Genomic DNA, 12,140 nt, shown 5'->3' on the forward strand with positions numbered 1-12,140 from the left:
CTGGGAACCGGTCTCTTTAAACCTGGAGGAAAGATCAGAGACAGTTTTTTGGACGAGGCACAAATAATGTGAGTAATGCTTTGTCATGGGCCCAAGGGAGTACTTGTAATGGCCCAGGCTAAACCCACAGGATGCTTTATGGATACAGTCCAAAGTACTATCCACCCCCTCTTTAGTCTATTCCCTCACACATTAGTTGATTCTTCTAATTTAGAAGATAAATCTCAGCACTAATCTGATGCAATCTATTGTTTTTATGTCTAAGACCATCCTCTTCATCCTCTTCATCAAGTTTACTGTTAGTTGTACTTGCTATCTCCAGACTTTTTCCCTTTGCTCTACTTTGCTTCAGCTGCTTTGTTTAATTTTACTCTCCCTCCTCAGTCGTTCCAGGTCCTTGCACTCGTCCTCATCCGGAAAATGATGGAGGTTTCAAAGCTCAATTTCTCACTGAGACATTAAAATTGTTCTGAGATATGAAGAGGGGTGTAGATGAACAACTATCAATTCATCCAGGGTGTTCCTAAAAATTCTTTCATTAGGAGATCAGCAGGAATCACTGTACATGAAAAGAGTGTATTTCTGAGAAAGAAAGGGATTAATAATGCAGCTACAGAACCTCTACTTCCTCTGACTCTATATATGTCTCCCTCTCTGCTTCACTGCACACGTCTACCTCATGCTTGATGCTTTTAATAGCCTGGACAAGCTTTTCCTGTGACACACACACACACACACACGCACACACACACACACACACACACACACACACACACACACACACACACACACACACACACACGCACACGCACACGCACACACACAGACACACACACACATTGAACAGAACTAAAAATGGAGTTTCTCTGCCTTTTAAATATGAATTTTCAAGCAACTACTAACCCGTTGTGAGCGTAAATGTGTCTGTGCTTTCAGGACAGCAGAAGAAAACCATTTAATACGAAGTTTTCTTTGTGATCGTTGTACCTGGTGGTCATACTGGCTGTTGTTGGTGTCTCTAGTCTTGTGTTGGTACATCCCAATTACACACGTTAGAACAAAAATAGAGGGTTTTTCAGAAAGCATTATAGGGGCTAAGAGGCAGGGAAAGACTGGAGGACATGAACTACAACAATTCAGGTGCGAGGAGGAAAACACACATCCTAATAGAACACATTAATAAACAACTGTCAATCCATAAAATAGACCAACACGGATACACATTCAAGCAGAAAATTAACAAAATAAAAGGCATTGTTAAAGATCTGGACCCAGAGGTTGGCTTGCAGGTATGTGGATTCATTAGGAAGACTGATGCCAGCAGCTGCCGGGAGGGTTTGCTGGTTGTCCGCAGAGGGGATTTATTACATCAGACACCTGAGAGTCTATTTCTGTCTGCCGGTGTCTTTGGAAATAGACAAACTAGCATTTGAGAAGAAGCAGCTTGTCAGTTACTGATTCAGACAACACATACAGTATGTATTTTTCTGAGGTGGCTCTAAATGTCTGGGGGTGTGAGAGAAGCTATTAGGCAGCTATTAGGTATCAGAGTGCTTACTTGCTTGGATGTCCGTGTTAAAGGATACGTCTGCCTCCTCTATGCTGGATCAAAATTTGCAATCAGTGTTTCTGTTTTCAGATCTTTTAAGGAGTATTACATCTTACTGCTTAGCCAAAATTCTCTCCTTGTTACAAGCTTTTTTTCTTCTTTTTTTTTTTTTTTTTTTTACAATTTTCAGCTTTTAATATTGCTAGCTTATTCCTTGTCATTACCTGTAAACCCCCAATCCCCATCATTCTCCACACCCAGACATACACTGAAGGAGCAACATCACTCATCCCTGCAAATCTTCCTCATCTATAATTCATGGTGCTGGGTCCTGGCAAGTGACTGTGCTGAGCTAAGTTTGTGCTGCAAACTCAGTGCACTACAGCATGCGGCAGACGGAAGGGACACTGACTGGTCATGATGCAGCAATTCCTAAAATCAAAGCAGCTTCTGTTGGAGTTGGCTCTTCCATTTTAACACTTAATAACACACCTTTAAATTATATAGTTTTTGAGGACTTTACTTCCAAAACAAATGATAAGATTCAGGAGACTTTTTGTCCTACTTTTTGTGATATAATACTACCTTATAAGGTAAGTTTATCTCAAGGAAATTGTGTTTTTATAGAGTTAAGAAATAAACACAGTATATTACAGTAATAAAGACACAAACACATGACAAAACACCTCATGGAATATTATGTTAAAGAGAGAAAAACATAACTATGTAATAAGACAGAACATTATTTATTCCATTGAAAATGGCTCTGCTAGTGCATATGAAGTATTACAAATACAGTAAATAGAGAGAGAAAAAACTTTCACTTTTCACATGAAACTCAAATCCTTCAAGTGCAGTTGTTATTCAGAAAAATTATAGTGGACTCTGTTTATATGGGTTCCACCACATACTGGTTTGAAGGGGAATGAAGAGTTGAATGGGTCAGAATAAAAGTATAAAATTTATAAATAGTGTTTAGAGATCAATAAAATAGTTATGGGTAGGAATAATGCTGAAATAAATGCAAGATTTCTGTACAACTGATAAAAGCTGATCAGAATTCTCAAAGAAATTTCAACATAATTAAACTTAATAAAGAAATATAATTCAGCCTTCCAGATTTATTAGTCTCTTGTGCATTGGAGAATAGGTTAAAATACACGAGATGAGATGCCTAAACTGTTCTTTCATTTCACGAGTGGAACAGTGACAAGCAGTTCTTAGTCTTGTTCACATGCCTCACAAATGTCTTCCCACTCCACCCTTCTCTTCCGCACCTAGAGGAATTTGCTTGTTCCATATAACTTGGCAAACAAGCACAAAATAGCTTTTCATCTCCTTTTTGGCTGGAGGTCAACAGATTCTTTGGGGGAATGAACACTTCTTTGCTCACTGCCCAAAATCCTCTTGTAACTGAGACATGTCATTGGCTTTGACGCGTATAAGAATGTTGTGACCTCTGAGTAAGTGTTCTTTGGGATTTTTTCAGTGATCATCATTTTCTACTCATTTATTTGTCCTCAAATCTTGGTCTTGTATTGGTTCCAGCAGTCAAACTTTGATCTGTGGTGTTGCTATCGACTTCTCTCTTCATGAACATTGGATACTTGATTGGGGGAAAAAAAGTATTTGATTAAAACCAATTTCCACAGATTTGATGTGAATTTTTTTTTATGTTTTTAAATAGTTACACATAATGTGTGTATTAACAGCACATCAGATTTTTACTTTGTAGATTGCATATGAGGCCAAAATGAGCCTAGATATGTCGACTCAGATTGCATGACTCATGCCCCACTCCTCTACAAAGTTTTTGTTTTTGTTGTCTTATTATTTGCATGTGTGTTTTACATCTTTTGCAATATTATACATTCTGAGATTGTTCATATAACATGTTGAAATGCTAATTTTCAAAATACATATCATGCAATATCTGATTTTAAGATTATAATTGCTTGTCAATACATTGACCTTTACCTGTAATTGTTTAAGAAGCACCTTTATGACTGTACGAGGCAACAATGTGGACAGATGGAAATGGATTGATGGTTCATTATTTCAAGGCATCATAATTATTGTTTGAATAAGGTGGCGGTGAATGTCCTATTAGGCCTTCGTGTCTAACAATAATGGGAGGATTGACAACCGCATTCAAAACAGAAAAAGGGGAAACAAATAGGTGGCACTAATGGTTCTGAGTCGTCCTAAAAACGAAGAAGAAGAACAAAAAGAAGAAGAAGAAAGTCTCCTCCTATCCCGACGCATGAAGATGACGTCACGATAGTAAACAACAGCATGTCGCACAGACAAACTCAAGCGAGAGGTAAATTGATTTTTAAAAAAAATGAAAATAATCTCGCAAATTGTTGAAATTACGGGGAATATTTGTAGCATGTGTTGTTGGATTATTTTTAGTCCTGTGAGCCCAGCGAACGAACCGTGCTAGCTACTTAACGTGTTCCCAAAAGCTAACTGTCGTTAGCTTCGTTTGCAGACTACTCCAGTAATCAGTTTTAAATTCGTAAATTCACGTCGTTTATAAAGCTGTTCAACAAGAATTACTCCTGCTCTAGGACTATTGACGACATATTTAATGGTTTCGTAATTTGTATTCTGTGTTTCAGAACTGAACGGTCAAGCAGATGTTGACGTTGACTACAAGCGGAAATACAAAAATCTCAAACGAAAACTAAAATTTCTTGTTTATGTGAGTACCGTGATTAGGATTATATTTATGTTTAGGGTTGTTTTATTTGGTTATTTTGTACCAATAATGTATCTTCACTGGTTCTGTGTTTGGTTTCACCATTCCAGGAACAGGAATGCTTCCAGGAGGAACTGAGGAGAGCACAGAGAAAACTTCTTAAAGTTTCCAGGGACAAAAGGTGAGATTATATTGTGTGTAATTTAAAGAAATACTATGTTTGAGCAGTAATGGCGAAGTCTTCTTTTTTAGCTTCCTCTTGGACAGACTACTACAGTATGAGAGGATAGATGAAGACTCCTCAGGTAGTTATGACCTCATCCTTAAGATTGTACTGGAGAATGTGCTTATTACTGTCTTATATGTGTTGATATTTCCAATAAAATTTGAAAGCAATTGACTGTAGCATCATTTTATGTATTTTTTTAATCTTCTGTTTCAGATTCAGATGCCACAGTTTCTTCAGAAAACAGTGAAATAGAAGGGCCAAGAGAAAGGGAAAGAGAACGAGAGGTGGTGAAGAAGTAAGCATTGTGATTTAACGTAAATGATGAGTCGATATCTTGAGTATTTCAGCACTTTGGCAGCTAATGTGATTTTAAATAAACATAAAAAACAAACCATATCCTGCTATACCTGTGGGAGGTTTTTTTTAAAAAAAATATCTCTACCAACAAACCATTGCTTTTGTTTGTGACTGGAGACAACTGGAAAGGAAAGATTGTCTGGTATTGTTATCACCAGCACACTTGGAGATATCTGTAAAAATAGATATGGTACCCACGTACACAAAACACTTTTTGCTCTGAAAGTTTGTGCTGTTGTGAATTTGACATTGAGTTTTGTTCTTAATCCTCTTTTTCAGACGAAGACTTAGTCCTGCAGCATCTCTTCCATCGTCATCGTCCCCTCATATGTCCGTTCTTTCTCGCCCCGGTGTAAATACTCTACAGCCGTCTGGCGTTGGGCCTTACCTCAACACTGTGAGTTGCTGTTGCCCATTCTTATACCTTAAGAACAACTATCAATCATGACATTGCTTCCATGGTCATTTCTTCACCAGCAGACATAATCCTTGTATTGATTTGACATTATCCGTAATTTGACTGTCATCTTATTCATGAGTCTTTTTTTTATCTCTTCCTCTGTTTTTTGTTGTTTTGCTAATAATGGCTTCACTGGTCATGTGTTATTCATTCTTCTGTGTATGTTCTTGTGTTTATATCTTTGTCTGTCTTGTAAATTGCCTGTGCATGTGTGTTTGTGTGGTCATTTGGAAATTGGGGTCTGTGTGTTGGGAAGATGCCATTCCCACCAGAATATTTGGCTCCACCAGCTGAACGAATGAAGAAAGAGAAAAAAACAAAGATGGCTAAAAACAAGAAAGAGACTACAGGGAAGGTGAGAAAGGAAAAGGGAAATATGTTGCTCAGAGACAAAGTAATAATGTAGATATACAGCTTAGTTCCTACATATTGTCTATGAATGTGCCATAGTTGTCATTATTTTGTCCCAGTTTTGAGTGTTTGAAACCTCAAGAGGGTCCAGAGATTTAGCTCTGTCATGACCAAAGGGGGTTGCTATACTAGTTTCTGATCAGTCTGTTTTACACTGGAAAAACCATCCGATCATGATGCCTGTTAACTCAAATGTACTGCATTCGTGTCCCGATCGCCACCTCTTTATATACGTTAGTCATTCATCATATTTACATCTTTTTTGACTTCTCACAATTATAAATCTGTTTTTATTGCCTCTCAGGTTGTTGCCCCGATGACGGCTAATTACCCATCAGCCACCACTGCCCCCTCAGCAGGCAGCGGCCCCTTCAGCTGGGTCCCCAGACAGATGCTCAGTGGAGATGCAGCTGAGGAAGAGGGAGACAGTGATGGAGACAGTGATAGGGATGAAGACAGAGGTGAAGGAGATGAGGCTGAACTCGTCATTGACATTCCCAATGAGTGAGCCTGACTGTGATGACACTTACTTCAAACCAGGAGATGTAGAGGTTGTACATCTGTATCCTGCAGACAGAACATTACAAAAAAAAAATCTTTCTCATACGCTTGGCAAATTTACCTTTTCAAAACAGAAGAGAGAGCCAAGCTCCCTCTTGTGGACGTTTACCAAATTGTAGTGTCATTGTCAACACCGAATTTTTCACAAACTGGCTTCCGTTTTTTGATATTTACGTTAAGAATGAAATCTGTGGCAAAAGTACAGTGCTAAGGAAAAATCTATGTGCACTGTGATGTTTGATTATTTGTTTTTTAAGCAGTTGTATGCTGCCTGGTGTTATTTTTTTTGTGTAAATAATTTGCACTGAGGCTACAGCTAGGTGCATTCTGTGTCAGTTTGTGTTTATTTCTCTTCTTGCATTGTGGAGCCACCATTAAAACTATCCTAGTATGGTTTCTTGTGTTTTAAATGTTACATCTTTATGTGTTACAAACCATTTTTACGCCAGCTATTTATACTTTTTTTTAAAAACAATTCATCAGAAATCAGTGTTATTTTGTCTTATATGAGATATTAGTTTTGAATAAATCAAATTGTGGATCAGAGAAGAATAAATTGTAATGCAAAGTAGTATGATATCAAATGACTGAAGGATTTTTTAAAATTCAAATGTGTGGTAAATTCACAGGTCTTGCTGACAATGTGCCATGAAAGCCATTGACCTTTGAAGAGGTTATCTGATGTGTGTTTGTTTGCTTTTTTTTTTGTCACTGTATCATTTAAAGTTTATGAAATGCAGTAAGTGTTAGTGTAAGTGTTAAACACACGTTATACTATAGCTTGATGTCCCACCCAAGGCATTGCACCCTAAAGCTCTCATTCCAGAGCAGCATAGTCAGACAATGAGGTGTGTTGTAGTCTGGAGGTATTCAATATTCACACTGACAGAATTTACTACAACAAGGTATAACTTAATTCATGTGAACTTGTATCATGTGTCTGTGACATCTTGGGGTTCTGGGGTTACATTTGGCTCATGTTGCTCACACACCTTGGTAAAAATCAAGGCAGCCTGTCTGGATTTAGGATTAAGATATTTTTTCTGTGCACTCTAATGAGTGCAGATAGCTGTTTTTACTATGTGAGTTTTTATTATGTCAGCAACATGTCATGACTTGCTGATCTTAATATTAAGGGAAAGTAGTTGTGATCTGTGAGCCATGAAAGGACTGTGTTTCGTCTAAGAAGTTAGATTTCAAGAGTCGCTGCTTTCTAGGAGAGACGGTGACCCATGGCTTTGTCCGGATTAAGAGAATCTCCTGAGCTAACATGGTTATTATTAGAGCTCACATTTTACCTGGAGTTTCAAGATAGAAGTCTTTATATGGAAGTGTATCAAAAAAACTGTTTGACTTGACACAGAATGAACACTTGGAGCAATGTGCTGTACCAACAATAATACATATGAAGAGAATGTCAGACAAAAGGGAAATGTACAACAGTCATTTGGGAATGCAGACATACCAGTAACTGACCACATTAAATGGGCGTTGCTTTGGATTGTGTACCAGTACCAGCTATGGGAGTTTAAGGTGTAACCAGGGGTGTATAAGAAGGAGGGGTAGAGTGAAGGTACAGCCAGAGGGTGAGTCAAAAGAGGGTGGAACTGACAGGGGGTGGTTAGTTTGTCAGGGAAAATGAAGGAGTAAGCAAGATTGTTCCAGCACAGATTCACTCTTACAGCAACAGTGAAAGAAGACAGTCATGGTTGGAGACAAAGTGGACAACAGAACTGGTAGCGAATAAGGTAAACAAGCCATTAGCGGCCAACCTTGGCTACCTTATCTTTTCCATCTATATACGGAAACTACTGGATAATTTATTAGCCTCTCCTTGCTGTGAGTTTCTATGCGAGGGAGACAGAGGATTTGCTGAGCTCACTACCACCATGCTGCAGCCTACAGTCAGTGCAGCAGCTGCAGCTCTTTGGCTCCTGGCAGTTCTGGGCCCAGGCTCGTCTCTTCCAGCTGAGGACAACTCAGAGACGGTCTTCAGCCTCTGCAGGCGGTGTTTCTACAAACAGCTGCCTCCTCAGGCAGCCTCTGCAGGGTCAGGGCTGCGCCCAGTCTGCCATGAACTGACAGGAGGGCAGGCGTTCGCTACTCTGTCCAAACCGGACTGTGACAGATCTGTCTACTCTGCCTTCTGCCTCAGCCATGGATGGCTGGAGAGGGAGGCAGAGGAGGAGGGAGAGCCTGGGGTAAGGATGCAGCAGCTGTTTTTATTTGTACAGTCTGTTTTTGAATGATGGAAGTTACAGTACTGTATGGAAATCACATGAAGTAACTGTGTTCATATTTATTCCAGTAAACTGCTTTCATATACATTTACTCCAGTAGTGTACTGTGAGGTATCTCCATTTTATGGTACTTTCTACTTATAGTTATGTGTGGTATATAATTTGTAGCTTTTATCCAAAATTATAATAAAATGTAATGAAGTTATGCTTTCTGTTGGACTGTGGCCTCTTGCAGAAAATAGTCAGTTGTGAGTAGTTCCATCTCTAAACATAACTGACTACTAAAATCCATATAAATAATTGTACAAGGCAAAAATAAAATGTCTCAAAGGTTTTAAAAATAATGTAGATTCATTAATTTTCAAAATTTTTGGATTTATTAACTGTTAAGTAATTAAATGCAAGAACAAGGGAAATCAAATGTAAATGTAATAAATGCAATGATGTGATGTAATGTAGGTAATGTAATCAAATTTGTATGCTGTCATACATTAACATGGTTTTGATGATTGTTTCTGCCAGGCAGTGGAGGAGGAGGGAAGTATTACAGTAGCCGTACCAGCCCTGCTCAGACGTGGCGGCGTCCTACCAACAGACTCTCTGGTTCAAAACTGGGACTCAGCTGTTAGTGCTGTGGTCAAGTCAAGCATCGGTCCCCAGTGCAGCACTTCAGAGGGTGATCTCTACATCCTGACTGGGGCCGGAGATCTCAGGGCTGCTGAGGACGGAGATGATAAGCATCAGACAAAGCTGCTGTGGTCTGCAGTGTGCTGTGCGGTCGCTGAGGGGAAGAGTGGCTTCAGTGTGGGGTTAATCACAGATGCAGGGCAAGCAGTCAGGCAAGTGAGTGTGAAGGAGCTTCAGGAGATGCTCGGAGTGGAAGAGATGTTCTTGGAAGGCTGTGGAAGAACAGACAAGGAAACAGTTGGAATCACAGCGGGTCTCCTTGAGGGGCTACTACTTGGTAATACAGAAAAGTTGGTTGGGGATCCCAGTGGCAGTGCCAACAGCAAGGAAGCTGATGTTGCAGACGTGAAGCAAGAAACATCAGAAAGTAGCGTTGAAGGGGGGTCTCCAGAATCCTCAGATGAACATACGACTGTGGATGAACAAGAGATAGACGCAAACACCAGTAGCTCTCTGGTCTACATCCTTTCTACAACTTTATCCATTCTCAAAGCTCCGCTGCAGCCTGTGTTCTCCACCATTACACAGCTACCTGAACAGGTGATACCATTGTTGTATTTGAACTTGAAGGTGCCATCTTGACATAAATAATCACACCTCCATGAGGCTAAAAATGATTGCAAACATGAATAGGAGTAGGAGTTTTTGAAACAAAAATCCCAGCTCCTCCCTTCTTCCGTCTTCCAATGCCACTCCTTCTAAATCAAAGAACAAACAATGGCTGAGTGCCATGAGGCTTCAGCTGGAGATAGAGACGTTTTTGTCTTGTTCAAAATACTCTTAGTCTAATTTAATGTATATGACTAATATAATAACCGATCTACTGCCATCTGTATTATTTACAGATGCAAGAAAAAAATAGCTACCTTGAAAGTAGTTAAACTAAAAAAAAAAACACTACTTGGCTTGGCAGCTGCTGTTCACTGCAATGGGTTTGTACTTCCTGTTTCTGAGTGAACACCTTAGTTCTAGTGACTCGATTTTATTTTTTAGCTCAGGGCTTTTTGGGTGTAACAGGTAAACATCAAAAGTGTGTAAAAAATGACATTTATTCCATTGCTAACCGATGACAACAACCTCCTTTCTCCCTAACATGCGAGGGAGAACCTTATAACATCACAATTAATATAAGTGACAGACATGGCTATTGTTAGTACTCACAGCTGTCAAAGTAGCATGTTGGAGTTAAGATACTTTAGCTGCCATTCTTGTTCTACTGGCTTACAAGGAGCTGATGTATTTGCCTAGCCCTTTTGAAGAATTTGGCAATATTTATTGAGAGCTGGATGAAATAAATGGGTGAATTAGTAACAGAGTAGGGATAACCAGTCAGAAAATTTGACTTACTAATTGCTGGATGAAAAATTATATCAGCAACTCAACCTGCAATGCAGTACGGACTGATATATCCTGATTATCCAAAATGACAAGATCCTACATAATGCATGATACTTTTTCAAAAGCCATGTAATGACCATATTTGTAACACAGGTATTTATTTGGGATTATTTCAATTATTACTACTGAAAGTTAAAATAAATAAATTACTATTTATTCACTGTTTCTAACAATGTGAGATGAAATTTTAATAGGCAACAAATTCACAACCAAAAGATGAAAAGAGCAGCAACAACAGAAAAACTTGAATCTCCTCATTCTAATTTGCTCTCCTAGAAACAATAATCAGGTTCAAGGCATGTAGAATGTGTAAATTCTTCAGAGGTGATTTTTTTTCTTTTAACTCTCACCTTAAAAGTGACTTTTTTGTCTCATCTTGACTCAGGTCACGTATGTGCTTCAGGAAGACCTTGGAGTTCTCAGTAACCTGCCTGGAGATATCTTCTCTGTGTTCTACCTCCTGACATCAGATATTTTGTCCTGGATGGGCTCAGCTGCAGAAATGCTACTGGGTATTGGGGAATCATGCTTCTGTGGTACCTATTACTGCACCTCCTCCATGATTGGAGCCTTATTTGACAGCTGTTACACTGGGGTCACTGGAGTGGGTACACTGACTGGAGATTCACTTGGGATTTTTGGTGACGCTTTAGATAACAGTTGGTGGGTGACTAAGTTCTTTGGAGGCCGGCTATGGGAGCAGAGTGAGGGGTATGTAGGATCAGTGATGTCAGAGATGGGGGGTCAGGCAAAATCTATTGGTGGAGGGTTTGGGAGACTAGCATGGAGAAGTGGGAGTGGTGTGGTTAATGTTTTTAGGATGGGGGGGGGTTTAATAGTGGGGGTGGTCAATATGTTCATTGGCGCAGCGAGTGAGGCTTTTGGGCAGGAATCTGAAAGTTGGACAGAAAGTTTACCTCCAATTGAAGAGTAACTTTTTTTCAAATATTCTCTCCAGTTCTGATTTGTAAATATCTTTAGCTCAGAGGAGTCTGAATGAAGGACAGTTGCTTTGAATTAATGTCATTTGAAAATCCTTAGTTTTGATAGATAATCATAGTGAGTGCATTATAAATTTTTGCAGCTGGTCTTTCACCCCACTGTTGCTGATTGTGAAAATTATCTGCAATATTTTAGATTTGGGATAAGTGACCCAACTGTAACATTAAAAAACAACAACACTGTGCACAAGTTTTTTTTGGATGTAATTATTTTATAAATTGCCTTTATGTGACAATTGCTGTCATAACTGTTTACTTAGATGTGCATTTGAATAAAATGGAATGCTGGCTTCTCATACTTGACATTTTTTTGTATCATGAAACTATTGTCCTCATGATAATAAAAACATTTACATAATTGTATTTCTTAATATTTATTCAATCAAAGCCTCTAAAAATGGATAATTTAGTGCAATTTAGAGGTAACTGCATATTTTAATTTGAGGGAAATATTATTCTTTGTACTCTTACATATGTGTAAATATAGTAACTTTAGTGATTCATATAGTGATTCATATATAATAACAACAACAACAACAACAA

General features: G+C 38.8%; 2 protein-coding genes across 3 annotated transcripts; both read left to right on the forward strand.

Annotated features, from left to right (window-relative positions):
• The first annotated feature begins 3,810 nt into the window (after positions 1-3,810).
• ino80e (INO80 complex subunit E) lies at positions 3,811-6,664 on the forward strand. The gene is made up of 8 exons (XM_068324016.1): positions 3,811-3,872; positions 4,174-4,256; positions 4,364-4,434; positions 4,506-4,558; positions 4,696-4,777; positions 5,119-5,236; positions 5,556-5,654; positions 6,015-6,664. The coding sequence occupies exons 1-8, from the start codon at positions 3,845-3,847 to the stop codon at positions 6,216-6,218; spliced, it is 738 nt and encodes a 245-aa protein (XP_068180117.1). The 5' UTR covers positions 3,811-3,844; the 3' UTR covers positions 6,219-6,664.
• A 1,224-nt stretch (positions 6,665-7,888) lies between these two features.
• On the forward strand, positions 7,889-11,895 carry si:ch73-54f23.2 (uncharacterized protein LOC107988037 homolog). 2 transcript variants are annotated; one of them, XM_068324195.1, is made up of 4 exons: positions 7,942-8,019; positions 8,099-8,472; positions 9,034-9,738; positions 10,982-11,895. In XM_068324195.1, exons 2-4 carry the CDS (start codon positions 8,161-8,163, stop codon positions 11,528-11,530), a joined length of 1,566 nt encoding a protein of 521 aa, XP_068180296.1. In that variant the 5' UTR covers positions 7,942-8,019; positions 8,099-8,160; the 3' UTR covers positions 11,531-11,895. The 2 variants fall into 2 exon arrangements, with proteins under 2 accessions (XP_068180295.1, XP_068180296.1); XM_068324194.1 differs by having other exon boundaries at positions 7,889-8,472.
• The last annotated feature ends 245 nt before the right edge of the window (positions 11,896-12,140 follow it).

This window comes from Antennarius striatus, chromosome 9 (assembly GCF_040054535.1).
Source record: "Antennarius striatus isolate MH-2024 chromosome 9, ASM4005453v1, whole genome shotgun sequence".
Lineage (NCBI taxonomy): Eukaryota > Metazoa > Chordata > Actinopteri > Lophiiformes > Antennariidae > Antennarius > Antennarius striatus.